The sequence below is a fragment of the Schistocerca piceifrons genome, chromosome 1 (assembly GCF_021461385.2).
Source record: "Schistocerca piceifrons isolate TAMUIC-IGC-003096 chromosome 1, iqSchPice1.1, whole genome shotgun sequence".
NCBI classification, from domain to species: domain Eukaryota; kingdom Metazoa; phylum Arthropoda; class Insecta; order Orthoptera; family Acrididae; genus Schistocerca; species Schistocerca piceifrons.
The window spans coordinates 795820104-795836651 of record NC_060138.1 but is presented as its reverse complement, the minus strand read 5'-3'; the positions used below and the strand labels follow the sequence as shown (position 1 = coordinate 795836651).

The 16548-nt window shown below is 38.4% G+C and overlaps 1 protein-coding gene across 2 annotated transcripts in view; it reads right to left on the bottom strand.

Annotated features, from left to right (window-relative positions):
* LOC124713568 (WD repeat-containing protein 11-like) overlaps positions 1–16548 on the bottom strand; it is a 202574-nt gene that overhangs the window by 143725 nt on the left and 42301 nt on the right. For both annotated transcript variants that reach the window (XM_047242957.1, XM_047242956.1), the window contains exons 5-6: positions 13581–13754; positions 9297–9525 (exon numbers count right to left, since the gene is read on the bottom strand). In XM_047242957.1, the coding sequence (XP_047098913.1) occupies positions 9297–9525; positions 13581–13754 (403 nt within the window). The remainder of the gene's footprint in view (positions 1–9296; positions 9526–13580; positions 13755–16548) is intronic.

The window sequence follows — 16548 nt, the reverse complement described above, 5'->3', positions numbered from 1 at the left end:
ACTCCTTGTGGCCTCTATAAGCTCGAAGTTGTGACAGTTGGACTGTGTAACACTCTAGCCAACTTCAAACACATGACAGACAACACTGCTTAAATGGATGACATGTCTTTGTCATCTGAATAATGATGTTTTTTTTGAAGACTTCTGAAGAACATCTAAGCCACACAACAACTATGCTGAAGTGTGTTCAGACTGCAGGCCTCGAGCAATATCTGAAAAATGCCTCTTCGTCAACCTAGAATATAAAATCTTGGGCACCTAGTAAACAGTGATAAGAGTCCATCATAATCCAGAGAAAATGTGTTCATACAGTCGTGATTCATAAATAGGTTCTGTATCAAGGCACAACCTTTGCAAGAACTACTGAAGGGAGACACTAAATGTTCCTCGAATAAAATGCAAAAAAGATCTTTTCTTGTTCTTAAGGAGGCACTAAAATATTATCCAGTCCTATATTCTGAATACAAATACTCTGTGTCTGACATATTTCTGTGGTGGGGTCAGTGTTGTCGGGGTGCAGCCAGCCACACTTCACTATGTGCTGCACATATCTAAATAACAGGCAACACAGCAAGCACGTGGTGCTTGAGAAGGAACCACTACTGGATGGCAGCTGACCCCTACCACTCGACTTGCTGAAATGTCAATCACAAAGTAATTTTATCGGAGTATAGCACTGTATGATGAGAACACCACAATGGAACTTCACACCAACACTAGCAGTTATGAAATACATGTTTTTCTGGTACAAATTCAGGATACAGCTGAAAAGCTGATTGTTATGCTTGCAGATTATACTTCCAAGTCTGAGAGGTATTATTCACCAGCTGAGAAAGAATGCCAAGCATTTGTTTGGGCCATCAACAAGCTCTGGTCATATTTATTTGGCAAATCATTCAACATTGTGATGAATCACCATTCTCTATGATGGCTGACTAACCTGAAGGATCCATCAGGTGAACTGTTGAGATGTGCACTGAGGCTTCAGGAATATTATGCAGGGTGTATACGCGGACAAGGAAAAAAAAATCCCGGATTTCCCGGTTAAAAATACACTTTCTCCCGGGTGAAAACACGCTTTTTCCGTGTTAAGTGACAGTATATTTTTCCTTATCAATCCTTCGAATGGTTATGATTTCACACACGGGCGTAGAATTTCGCAGCACTTTAGAAAACGAAACTCAGAGAAAAAGACACGTTTTGAAAATGTCTTTGATGTGCAGCAACATGTACGTTGTGTATTTTTGTATTATGAAAGTATATGTTGGAATTCCACCAAACACATGTTATCTTCCGAGTCATTGAAATCGAGATTGCGATGCGCTTTTGTAAGCCAGTCATAGCTCATGTCACGTGATCTCGCCAGCAGATGACAGCATAGGAGATGTGTTACTACAAGAAAAGAAAAGCTTTCACATATAATATTGGTCCCTGAGGTTAATAAGCTCCAATTGAAGCTAAGCTTTCGCATATAATGTTGATCATTTTTGCCCGTGTTACACTAAGACATAACACACAAATGTGCCAGTAAAATTTTTAGTAATGACATAAATGTCTGTTCTTCAGGGTTCGAAATTCTTCTGAACAGCTCATCATCAAAGAGTTGATTTTTAAATGAGAGTCAAACGCTCTGTGATTTTAGAAATTCATGGTACATATTCGCACATAGTTCAACTTACGCAAAAGGATATTTTCAAACCACTATTCGCAATATTTTCCCGCGACCTGTTAGAAATAGGTTCGTTCCAGCAGTTGCCAGAGAGCGCAGATAACAGGCGACACCGCGCTTATGCAGCTATCCTGACATAGGAAGCCCGAATGTACGTGCGTGTAAAACATTGAAAGATCATACGTTATGTCCTAAAAGAAATAAGACATCAGAGGATACTCCAAGAGCATCGGAATTTCGTTAACCATACAAAAATGTGAGCATTTAAAGTGCACACTTAAAGTGCACATTCGTATGTCCAGATTCCTCGACCTGATATTAAGCTTTTCAGTGTGGATTCGGGATGTAAATTTTCTTGGAGCACCAGTACTGTTTTATATCATGTTTGGTTCTTTATTATGGCATAATGGCATACGTGCTAGGAGATGAAAACAGACACTTGGAATGCAGTGAACAGTTGAAACTAGCCAGTACTGTGGAATTAAACATTTCGTTTCAAATACATTAACTGCCTCTGCGGAAAATGGTAATAAAAGTCAAATTTCTTTAGCAAACAGACAATAATAACTTCATTGTTCCGCAAGGCGATTAATGCTTGACTGTCAGAAAGGTGGAAATAAAATAAAATCTGAAACTAATGACATAGTTTAGCCTTCCGTAATAATGTGAATGTATTTAATTCGCTTCATATCTCCCGGCCACAGATATCCGTTTTGTTTTCATTTGACGTGGGAGTAAATGAAGGGGAAATAGCAAAATCACTAAATGTAAACACAGGTCAAGTGAAGACTACCCACTATAACTCAGACTGTTCTGCGCATCAGCCCCGGATCTAAGATATTTGCAAACTGGATCAATACTAAAAAAAAATCGAACTTTCAACAGTACGTTCATGTTGTAGCGCACATCTTTCTGAAAAGTCTGAAACATAAAACATGTGTGTTAGAGGAAATGTAAGGCATATTATTTGGTCTTAATTGTGCCAAAGTGTAGTGCCAAGCGTCTTCATAAAGCATTCTTCCACCGCACGTCACTGTAAAGAAAGTACACATATCTTCAACCCTTAGCTCCTAGCATTTTTTTCCTCTCTAATCTTGCTACAGCTTTACATGACATGCTTTCCTTTCTGCAAAAGAATCTATTACCTCATCAAAGTTCATCAAACGTTTTGCTACATGAAAAATCGAAATGTCATTATCTAATACTGAAAAAGCTGTTAACACAAATAATACCCAAGACTGGTGTGGTTTCTCAATCTGATTATGTCTATTTTGTCACTGTCTGCTAGATAAAACAAAATAGGCCTTTCTAATATTGCAGCAATTTTGTAACACACACCAAATAAACGAGACTGTTTTGGCACAAATGGCCATTTTTATAACACGACAGAATATAATTCATGAAGTACCAATATCAAATGCCTGTTAGGCCTACTACAAGCAAAAAGCTTTGTGTTAGGCAATAGTTTCACATTTCATTCATACGCACCAGTTTCTCAAGCATGAGATCGAAAAGTAGTATTACGAAATTTTTATATAAATTTGGAATCGTCTTATTCTTCCATAATTCGTGTGATGTCCCCGGTTCTTCTCCTTCCTCGTTATAACAATCTTGTCATCACCAATTCTGTAGCTATTCCTGCCATTGTCAAAATTTGTTCGCTGATAAACTTCACTAACCCTGCCAGAATCACAGGTTTAGTTATCCCGCAATTGTTTTCTGGTTAGGCGTTATTACGTGTTCGTCACACGTTTTCCGCGTTACTTCCAGAATAGTACTGAAGCGGCTGCTAGCCGGGGACTGTACAACTGGTCCTTACTAGTGCAGCGATCTGGCCAAAAATTTTCTGTCAAAATTTCATTTTCTTGGATACACCGAGAAGATAATACGTTATCTTTCTCACCTGTTAGTCGTTTATTTCCACTCTGGTAGTCTGAATCTATGGATTTCGCTAGTAACTAGAACAACGCTGATCATTCGCAAATCCAATCAAGAACATAATCAAACAGCGATTGGCATTCATCCGTTCGAGCTGAGCTCGTATAGCCCCGTTCCCCTTTGTCTGCGGAAAGTTTATTTCTAGATGCGACGACGATTCTCCTGACAGACATAACGTATACTATGCACACATTCAAAAATGATTCATTCAGAAATCAACTTCAAATGTGTTCAAAAACCAAGAGGGAAGCGTTTCAAAACCATATGAATAATCGATAAACAAACGTGCGCTGGATGCGAGACGCTTTGTGAAACAAGGTTTTTTTTTCCTCAAGAATACAAATTTGGTGCCCCCTTTTCCCGGTAGCATCTAGCTGCTTGCTGTGACTGATTGCACAGCCAACAGCCACATTCCTGTAGCCAGAAGCGGGAGAATCTACTACTCAAACGCGACTCGACTGCGCATGCGCAGGAGCCCACTTGTAACTGCTAAAACGAATCTAAATGTAAACAGTTGTGACTTCACGCTCATCGGAGGCAATTCGTTGTTATGAAGCATTGCATAGTCTTCCTAGAGCTTTTGACACATTTTGCTGTTGGTGGACGCTTGCATGAGCACTGTGTGTCGTCGTTATATATGCGCATTTCCTTTGCTATTTAAGTTATTTCCGTTTTTTTCTCTCTTTTATGTTTTATTGTTGAAGTATTATTCTGCAGTACCGGGATACAGTAATATCCTTTGTTAGAGTATCGGTTCTTACCATTCAAAATTACAAAAATTGAACTGAAAACTAAAACACTGAAAAATTCCCGGAATTCTAAAAAAATCCCGGGTTTTTCCCGGTTTTCTCCCGGATGAAAAAATTCCCGGGTTTTTCCCGGATCTCCCAGTTGTCCCGTGTCGTATACACAAAAGATGCCAACTGCTTTTCAAGCAATACTGTGGCAGAATGCAGCAGCATGAACAAAAAATGAGTCATCACTACATTAAATGATATTGATTCTGAGCAAAGAAAAGATCCAGCATTGCCGAAAACCAAAGAATGAAGAACTGGCCACAGGAAAATTCCAATTAATAAACAGAACATGATGGTTTGCAATCCCAGTTCATCTACAGCCAAGCTATCCTGAAGTTTTCTCATAACTGTCAAACACCTTGTCACATGGGATTCACGAGGACTACAGACAGAATCAGATGCAGGTATCGCTGAAGTGATCTCTACTGATCCATGGGACACTATGTGAGCCACTGTAAGAAATGCCAGCGACAGAAGGACATGTCACACTTACATCTAGGGAATATGGTACTAATTCCACCACACCGGAATTGCCTATCTGTGGAGTTTCCTAAAGTCAACAATTGGGAAACAATGTATAACAATCTGCACTGACTACTTGATCCGCTACGCTGTCAACAAAGCTGTACCAACTGCTGAAGCTCCTGAAATTGCAAGGTTCCTTGTAGAAGACACCATTTTGATGCACTGAGCACCCCCTGAGTGATGATCTCTGATCGTGCAAAAGTTTTCCACTCAAACAAGTATCAAAGATAATCTCATGACAACCTATGACCCACACGTAATGGTCTCACAAAACACTTCAATAAAATGTTGGTAGATATGGTATCAATGAAAGTTGAGGTCGAACAGACAGGTACTGGGATACAATACTGCCTATTATGACATTAGCATACAACAAAGCGAACAAGACATTATAGGCTTCAAACCCATTCTTTCCGCTCCACAGTCGTGAGGACAAAACAACAATGAATGTACTGCTCCCATTTCAACTGGACGATACTCAGAGTGACTATGTGAAACACCTAATCACCAGGACTAAAGAAGCAAGACAGCTGGCTCACATGCAGACCCTGGACACCAAAGAGATTCACCAAGAGGGCTCTAAAACCGAGCACCAGCGAGTAGAATACAGCTTGGGAGACTTGGTTTGGATTTTTACGTCTGTGTGGAAAGTGAGACTATAAGAAAAATTACTAAAGTGCTACTTTGGGCTGCACTGTATCCTTTGTCTCTTGTCATATGTCAACTAAAAAGTCAAGAATTAGGACTTTTCATCAAGAAGACGAAAACACAGAGACATCATCCATGTCCTCTATATGAAACCCAACTACACTCCTGAGGTGCAGATAAGCAATGGATGCTTCTCTTTCAAGGAAACTGCAGTCTCACTTGACGATTGTGAACCTCCAGCGGTGAAGGGGCCTTGTCAATGCTCATCATAATGAAGATGATGTGACAACATGACCAGAACACAAGAATCTTCCTGTGCTGCCACACAGAGGACCATTGACAACTGACAAGAAATAAATCCAGAGTGCTCTAGTCTGCTCTAAACAGAACTCCTGAAACAGCAGGTCACTGCTTTTCAAAGAGTAACAATAATGCTACAAGCTGTGAAACATGCAGTGCTGTGTAGTGGATAGTGTTGAGGGCAGGCGTGCTGCAGCTTGCAAATACAATCCTGACCACTAGTAATTATTTGTAATTTAGTATTTATCTTTTCCAGAAAAATTCGCAAAATTTCTTATGTTTGTATAACTCTCAGCACTCTACATCCAGGAGCTCAGTTCTGTTCTGTTCTGGATGTATATTGGAGTTTGTAATAAACGAGCTTTCAGTGCTATGTGTTGTACTTCACTGATGAGCCTGCTTGGATCTGATTTTGGTTATGATGTGACCATACTAAATTACACAGAAACAAAATCTTGCCTACTGCAGGTACATACACTACTTAGCGATGCAATGGGGCTCTAAAATTAGTTTTCGTTTCAACTTACTTCCACACCTAAATAATACACATTTTAGATGTATTTGTAAAATCAATGCTGACGTGTTCTTGCACATAAATATTTCTGTATTGTACAGGAGATACATATCAAATATCATGATGCAAAATGATCCAGTAACAAACACAAAAAATTACACATACACAATTTCTCTAACAATAACAATCACTTTCTCAATAAGCAGCCCATTATTTTATTCTGTGAAGAATATCCAAGTTATCACTGCTGGTACACTAGAACAAATCTGATACCACTTTGCAAGAGGAATTATCTTACAGTGTCCCACAGCTATTTACAGAAAATATACATCCCTAAATTAAATGGATTGTACTTCACAGGTGCATTTATTTTGGAGTGTCTTACCATCATAGTCTTTCATCCAGCTCTAAAATAACCTAAACCATTTCTGCTGCTCCACAGCCTCATAGCAAAATTTGTTCCCACAAAATGCATTACCATCCATTTCAGCTCTCAAAAAAAATCATAGCAAAAACAAGTACAGAAACAGTGGTCATGAGCCTGGGTGATTTATAATCAAGTGCCTCCACAAGTAATGACCAGTCTTATACACTTGTTTAACTAGTATAAGAGTCGCAACAGTCAGCGACAGACTATCTACGAGGGTCACTCCAAAGAAATGCACTTTTTTTTTTAATCCATCTTTTATTCTATATATTTTACAGTTTTACAGTGTGTAGATACATCCTTTAGGAACAATATTTTCATTTCTCCACATAATTTCCGTCCCTCTCAACTGCCTTATCCCACTTGGAACCAGCGCCTGTATACCCGCATGGTAAAATTCTGGACCAACCTGTTGGAGCCACTGTTTGGCAGCGCGCACAAAAGAGTCATCATCTTCAAACCTTGTTTCACGAAGAGAGTCTTTCAGTTTGCCAAAGAGATGATAGTCACATGGAGCCAGGTCAGGACTGTAAGGCGGGTGTTTCAGTATTGTCCATCCGAGTTTTCTGATCGCTTCCATGGTTTTTTGACTGACATGTGGCCATACATTGTCGTGCAACAGCAAAACATCATGCTTTTGCCGATGTGGTTGAACACAACTCAGTCGAGCTTGAAGTTTCTTCAGTGTCGTCACATACGCATCAGAATTTAAGGTGGTTCCACTTGGCGTGATGTCCACAAGCAAGAGTCCTTTGGAATCGAAAAACACCATAGCCATAACTTTTCCAGCAGAAGGTGTGGTTTTAAATTTTTTTTCTAGGGTGAATTTACATGATGCCGCTCCATTGATTGCCTCTTTGTCTCTGGTGAAAAATGATGGAGCCATGTTTCATCCCGTCACAATTCTTCCACGAAATTCATCTCCACAATTCTCGTACGGTTCCAAAAGTTCGCTGCATACCATTTTTCTTGTTTCTTTGTGAGCCACTGTCAACATCCTGAGAACCCACCTGGCACAACCCTTTTTTAACACCAACACTTTCAGTATTCTGCAAACACTTCCTTCCCCTATCCCAACATAGCGTGAAAATTCGTTCATTATGATGTGTCTGTCAGCAGTCACCAATTCGTGAACTCTCTGCACATTGTCCGGAGCGTGTGCAGTACGAGGCCTGCCGCTGTGAGGACAATCCTCAATATCGCCGTGCCCGCTTTCATCACGTAACCTGCTTGCCCACCGACTAACTGTGCTGTGATCGACAGCAGCATCTCCATACACCTTTTTCAACCTCTTGTAGATGTTTCCCACTGTCTCATTTTCACAACACAGGTTTTAATGAAATAAAGCTTTGAGCCATCCAAGAATTTCCCTTAGTTCAGTCCAACTGGTAGATAACTTCCCTTAAATCCAAGTTAAAGTCCCAGCTTAGTAAGAAATTTGAAATGTCATAAACTTTCTTTAAACTAATGATGGGGAGGTCATTCCATCACTTTCCAGTATCTCTCCATGTCAGCATTTGAGAAATAAACATATGTAAAATAGCTCTCCAACAGGAAACTTGTATGTCAAACATTTGCTAAAATGTAAGCCTCTTCAGTGGCCCCAACTATCCTTCCCACTTATCTTTACTTTGATCATTTTCTACAAAGACTCACTGGAATTTATGACTACTCTACACTGCCACAAATTGCATACATTCTCTTCACACTCTCTGAATGAAATGTTCTTTCCCCTACCTGTTTAATCACATTTTGCTTCAAATTACTTATTTCTTGTTTAACACTATAGTTCATTATAGAATTAACTTTCACTGTAGTATACCTACCACATGGTGTGCTTTGTTTTCTACTATCTGGTTTTATTCTTAATTATTAAACTCTAATCTGTTACATACACATCATTAACTATTAGCCTTTTATTTAGATGCAGAGATTGAACTAATACAACACCAATTTCATGACTGAGGCACAATCTACAATAAATAAAATTGTGGAACTATTCTATGTTTAATTTTCTCCAAAGATGAGATTCTAATAGGCTGACATTTCTGGATACTTCATATGCCTCCCTTATATAAAGTTGAGTCTCTCTTTTAGTTCAATATTACATACTGCCTCCTCCCAATACCAACCCAACCCAACCTTTTTGGTTTATGGAAAGTAACTTTTACTTATCTGAACTTAAGAGGGAAAAAATTGGAAATTAGTGGTAAGTTCTTATGGGACCAAACTGCTGAGGTTAACTGTTCCTAAGCTTACGCACTACTTAATCTAACTTAAACTAACTTATGCTAAGGACTTGTTCTTCCAATGGGGGAGTAATCATGCGCACCATGACAAGGCACCTCAGACCGCGCAGTGCTTACGAGGGAAAAAATAACTAATTTAAATTATTAGAGGAACACAACAGTGATGAAAAATTACAAAAGGAAAAATTAGTTACAAAGGAAGTATTTTTAAAAATGGATACTGACTAACCGTGGCTTGTTTTCACCAACAACAAGCTCCTTCATAAGTTTCCTCAGTCTGTCTCGGGTACGTTGTTTCTCTTCAACCCCAGATGATGATACATTTGATGAGCTACTCTTGCTTGTATTTGTGGACTGTGCTGATCGAGGACTTGAAATGTAGAACTTTCGGCCATTTGACGATGGAATTTTGTCAAGTGTGAAGTCATCAACAAATAATATACAATCAGAGCAGGCAACTGAAATTTTTGTAAAGTGACACAAATAGATTAATCATATTGCTTTCATATCTCAAACCATCTGTATTAATCAGTACTTCTGAGTATACGAAATAAATGAAACAATTTGAACTATGATAATTAAGTAGCTATGTCACATGAAAAAAATTGACATACGTTATATACACTAACCTAAACAGGCAGTTTCAATCAGGAACATTACACTCATAACAACAACTTTATGGCCTTCAGCCTGTTATGAATAATCCCCCCCCCCCCCCAATGAGAAATGCATTGTTGCTGCCAGCTGTGTCAGATTTTTTTTTTTCCTACCTTTTGTTAAAAAAATGTATAAAAACACAAACACGACAACAGAGGAAATCCTAATATTTTGGCAAGTACAAAGGAATAAGTATTTAGATATAGCAATCACAGAATCTAATTTCAAAGCAGTTGGTATGTTCATGACTTTAACAATAACAGGATATTTGAGTGATTTCTGGGAATCATCTTAAAGTGTTAATCATGGCATTTTATGCTCATAACAAGTTTTTTTCCTCATGAATTTCAGTGTTTAAAAACAATTTGAAAATGAAATTAAAATAATTTGAAAGCCCATTAAAACAATCCATTTGAGTCATGTGATGCCTGAGCTAGCAAGCTACTCCTACTGTTGTGAAGTCCATTCACAATGATTTCTTGTTTTGGAATTTATGTTTCAGAAAACAGGTTACAAATGGTATGTAATACCACATTGTACAAATACATTTATAAAAACTCCTGAAAAATTGTTTCTGAGTGTTCCAAAGAATGAGAAGATGATTAAAATGTGGTTGCAACTCACTCGTACACATCCAAATGAGATAGTGGTCATTACTTGTGTTTTTTTCTGTGAGTATTATTTTGATGTAAGGAAACACACCATATGTGCATGTTGTCACATGCTGGATTTGTAACACAATGTTTACAAGATAGATCCGCAATTTGGATCAAATTTTTTTCAGTAATATAGTTATGTAAGAGCTTTAAATTCTATATCATATTACACTTTTTAATATCTATTTCCATTTATTAGCTTCATTTTACATCTGATACATTTGAGATGAATGACAATGATGGTGTTAAGAAACTGTATTTCAAACCCAAAATACCTCTTATTCTGAAGAAATCGTTTAACGATTTCTGACCACATTATTCTTCCCAAATAAGCTATTGAATACAATAATTTGGCCCTTCCAACAGTTTCAATTGAACCTGTTATAAAACTATATGATTCTGACAAAGAGAAAAATTGAGCACTGCATGGAAGTTACGAGGAAATGTAATAAGACTAGCACATTACAATGCAATGAAAGGTGATCCTTCTTAAGCACTCTTAAATCATTGTTTTTCAGCAGCAGTTAAGTATTCATTAGAACAACAGATGTTTTAAAGCGCTACTGCATATTTTATAGACATAATTTTCTTGTTATTAACTCTTGAAGAGATATAACATTTCATCGGTGTTCAGGCCGCAGCAAAAATTCGACAGTTCACGAGGCCTATGATGGACGATCTAGGGCTTAGAATGCCTGGAGTGTACAAGATACCATGCCAGTGTGGTTGTTACTATGTCAGCCAAACAGTACGCACTGTGGAGCAACACCGGACAGAACACGAAAGGTGCTTACACCTACGCTATCCAGAAAAATCAACCATGGCAGAACACACTTAGAAAATGGGCACCAAATTCTACTCAACGAAACATCTGTCGTTATGAGGATGAAGGGATTTTGGGATAGTGTCATAAAAGAAGCTATTGAAATAAAAACCTCTGAAAACACCATCAACAAGGACAGCGGTTTGCAGCTCAGCGCAGCCTGGGACCCGGCCATAGCAATGTTAAAACAGGCGAGACGGATGCGGGATGAAAACATTACCATATATGGCGAGGAAGAGAGCACCAGTGACGTCACAGCCAGTAGTGTGGCTATATAACAACGCAGCCACAGCGACACAGCAGTCATTCTTACCACTTGACAATGACTGAGGAGAGCTCGGTCGAAAGCTCATGGGATTTTAACCACCTGACGCGGCTGGAAGCCCAAGAAAATTTTATTAATTCATATTGCCGTGAAACCATGCATTCATACATAATTTTCATGTGGTTTAAATTAATGACCTGGAGGAACAGAAAAACTATAATGTGTAAAGCTGTTGAGGGAAAACAATGATACTCTGCAACTTCCTATGAGTGCCATTACATGGGATGAAATTTGAAAACATGAGTAGTTTTGGCAATAACAATAGCAATTAACAGTCATAATTATCTTCTGAATGAAAAAGTTTCCACTGTGTTTTATTGTGCATGCTTTCACAAGATGTCCTCAAAAATTTTTGCAGCATGGTCCAAGCAAATAATCATTGCAGATTCCCTCAGTTATAAGACAATTCTGCAACTTACTGCTGTGTCACACCATTTCTGCCCAGTCACCATGCAATGCAGTTTTCATGTTTCCTATTTCTGGAACGTAAAAATACGGGTTGTTTTTGAAGAACAAAGAGACCATAAATGAATCAACTTGAGGAAGTTTACCACTAAAAGTCTTCACAAAATTCCTTCCCGTTGTTACATAAAAGCTGTAAATGCATTTTCTATCCTAAATAACTAAACTGTTTGCATAAAAAGTGTGGAAAACACTAGTAACTTTGGCTAACACTCCTGTGAGAGATATATAGCTTAATCTTACTCCTAGCCTGTGACGTCACTATAGCTTCAGCCAATAACAGATCATGTTCCATCACGTAACCAAATCATGAAATTTAAGGATTTTTAAGCTTCAGTTACATAAAAATAACATATTTTCTGAGAGTATTGTCCAAAAATGCTATCTGAAAGTTATAATAATTCAGAATCTTTGACAATGAAAGCTACTCATGCAGGTGAAATATCAGGATATTCATACGGAAACGTCAGCTGAAGATACCAAGATGAAAGCCTGCATATATACATCAACTGGCAGTTAGTTCCACATCAAAACTGCCCTTTGCTGCTTCCTCTAGTACTATTCAAGTTATTTCCTGGTGCATTAATTCGTATCCCATTACACTGTCCTCCTCCTCTTCCTCCCACTCCTACTCTTTCTTTATAGTTTTACATACATTCCTTTCCTCACCGGTTCTAGAAGAACCTCCTATCAAGTTCACTAAATTTCCAGCATTCTTCTGTAATATCACATTTCAAATATTTTGTTCTTTTCCACTTTTGCAGCAGTTGATTATTCACTTTCATACAATTTAGGCTCCAATTCGTACTCACAATTTCTTTCCCCTACTAATGATTGTGTATAGTACCATTAGACTTCTTTTTACAAGGAATGATCTCTCTGTCCATGTTAGTCTGTCTCTTGTGTTCTCCTTGTTTTACTTCCCAGCTGACATAATTCCATCACTTCACTGACTTGTTGCTAATCTCATATCTGCTGCTCCTCAATACTTCCATTTTTCTTTGATTTATTCTCCATACACATTCTGTGGACGGTACACTGTTCATCCCATTCATCAGGTACTGCAATATATTTAGCAAATCTCATCACTGATATCATTTCCTCCTAAATTTTGAACTTTCTTCTAAAGCTTTCTTTTATATCTTTCATTGCTTCAACATACAGATGGAACAGAGGAAGAGAGAAACTTCATCCCTGTCTTGCACCCTTTCGAACTGAAAGTCTTTTATCTCGCTCTTTTATCTTCCTCTTATTCCCTCTTGGTTCTTGTATAATGTACATAGTATAGGTAGAAATGTACAAAGTATTTTGAAAAGATTATTTGTAATTTATGCCTATCTAACCTTCATGTGCCTGTACACTGTCAACTATGAATAAGACAACACAACATTCATATAACAGCATAACACAAATTAAGGAAGGACAATTTCATACTTGGTTAGTATAGTCTAGTATTTCATGCTCTCAATACACTTCAAATACTGTATTTTATCCACATATTACATAACTGAATATTGTAGAAATAAATTGTAATTTAAAATGCAACACTTTAAGCAAAAGCAGATGTTTAGTTTTTAACAGCAAACTCACATGCCACCTTCATTGCATTAAACGGATCAAATGAGAAGCTCACGAGATTTTCTGTATATGTCTTCTTCCACAGCTTTGTCTTGTTTCTTATGTCCCATATAATAAGAGAATAAGGGGGATGAAGAGCAGCTAACATGGTGTTCCCATGGTCATAAGCTGATACCCATGACATATCTGAAAACATGTGCAATAAAATTATTTAAGAGTAAAACTGACTTAATGAAAGCTGATGCTCATGACACTGGAAAACATTAGTTCACTGTTGGTAATTATTTTTAAAGCTACTAGACAAATTGTATCATTGTTTAATACACAAATTAGCACTTGATTAGAAAAGAAAAATTTAATAACTGAACAACCATAAAAAGCAGATGCCTAGAAAGGTATTCAAATTTTCTGAAATACAATACATTTAACAAGCTCACAGCACAAAATATTAGTCACCCATTTAAAAGTGCACATTGGTTGTTTTGGAACTGGTAACTGTTGGCCATGATGTATGATGTATGTCATGGCAGTGAAATGTTTAGTATATTCGTCAGTTGTATAGAATCAGTGTAGTAAGATGCCTTAATGTGGAGACATGACACTGCCACACCACCTGAATTAGCAAAATGCATTAAATCACCCAAACGACATGGGGAATCACATCGGCTCTCTGCCACTTGAATTTAATGAAAAGATTTGGTGTACTGGCCAGCCTGGATGTGGTTTTTAGGTGGTTTTCCACGTCCACCTACGTAAATATCATGCTGGTTGCTGTGTCTTGTATAAGATACACGATGCACAACACTTTGTAAAATGACGTCACATTTGACAGAGAAAGTATACTAGATGCAGATTGAATGGGTGCATGGATTCCTCCTTATGGAGGGGGGCAGGGGGAGAGAGGAGCTGCCAGTAGCTTTTAAATGCCTTTGGGAGTGGTGACCTGATCATAATATTAGCCTATCTCTAGGTATGGTTGTTTCTCAATACCACAAGAGAAGCACCATCCCAGTGCTGACTTGATATTGGATGGGTACAGGACACTGGGCAGGAAGGAAGGATCAGAGTGTGTCAAGAAGGAGCTGTCATGGTCAGATGTGCCTATGACTACACTGTGAGTGAAGTTGACCACCTTGTCAGTGACAACTGAAGTCAAAACCAAACATGGATTGCTACTGTCTGTGAATGTAGATCGAGTTCAGTCGGTTTCCAAGTGAACATTGTGAAGGGACTGTATGCAATGGACATGGAGAGTGAATATCTCAAAAATAACCATTCTTCACAGCAGCACACAAAGTTGCATGTGTTCAAGGTATCAACCAACAAGGCAATTGATCAGTGGCTAACAGTATGAAAATAGTGTGGTCTGCCAAACTGCAAACTGCCTAATCTTAATCTCATAGAAAATTTCTGTGACTGTTCGGAACAATGAGTGAAACGCAGCAGACAGCCCCACAGTTTTATAGATCTACGGGATCTAATCATGAATGAGTGGAGGAGTGGTCTCAGTTGGATATAGCATATCTGAACAAACTGTGGACACTTCTTCACCTGACTAAGGCCATTATCAAGACTGAAGTTAGTGTTACACAGTATTCATGAATGAATGACTTCAGTTAGATAAGACATACCTCAAGGAACTGTGGGCTTGCCTTCTCCTCATAGTAGAAAACACTCTTAAGTTCTTTGTATCTAGTGTAGAAGTTATGGCTGGTTTGACCTTTAAATAGTGACTGGGACAGTCACTGAACGTAATTTCACATACGCAGGATTCTGAGAAATTGCCTTTATTTCTTTGTGTCAAAATCTGTAACACAATTCTACGCTTCTGTTGAAAACAAGTCTTACTTTGTATGGTTTGAAGATGTTGTAATTTTTGGGGCTATATTATCTCAAAAGTGGTGGGCCCTTTCATTGTAGAGACCTAATGACCTGCCCCCCCCCCTCCTCCCCCCCCCTCTGCCCCTGCCCCACCCCATCACCATCACCATTTTCCAACTTCTACCAAGCCTCTTTTACTTCCTCTGAAGAAGGAACATATTACACTGAAAGCTGCAAGTTTTATTTCCTACTGTAAGTGTTGCTATTGGTAGTACTAGAAGCTGCATCACCTAAAGGTTAGTACTGGTCATCACATTGTATATTCTTCAGGGAGGAATTGTAGGGAGAGTGGGAATGGTTTATTTTGGAGGTTAGAAAAGATGGGGAGGAGGGAGTAGGGACCCTATGTTTATGGGAATGAATGGATGCAAAGATTAAGCTTCAAATGTTATCTTCCATTTCTTCTTGCAACAGGTGGCTCAATCTCAACCTACAGTATGAATAAATTACCCCTTCTCACCAAATTTAAAGCTTCCCCACTAATTCTCTTTCTTATATGAAGAAGGAACATGTTTTACTGAAAGCTAGAACTATTGTTTCCTATTGTGGCTGCCAGCATATTGGAAGTTGCATCATCTGCTCTGTGCTGACCAGCCTTTCTCCCTTCTGGCAGTTGGTAATTGGTATTGGCTTCATTTCAGTCTTGGAAAGACTAACTCAGAGTAGACTAACTCAGAGTATTACTTATAGTAACTCACTATGTTACACATACAATGGAAGTGACGAAAGTCATGGGATAGCAATATGCATGTATGCAGATGGCAGTAGTATCACACACTCTAGTTATAAAAAGGCAGTACATTGGAAGTGCTGCCATTTTTTCCTCAGGTGATTCATGTGAAAAGGTTTCCGACATGCTTACGGCCCCAAGATGGGAATCAACAAACTCTGAACGTGGAATGGCAGTTGGAGCTTGATGCATGGGACATTCCATTTCAGAAATCATTAGGAAATTCAATATTCTGAGATCCATAGTGTCAAGTGCATGCCGAGAATTGCAAAATTCAGGCATTACTTCTCACCACAAACAAGAGAGTGGTCGATGGCCTTCACGTAACGACCAAGAGCAGCGGTGTTTATATAGAATTGTCAGTGTTAA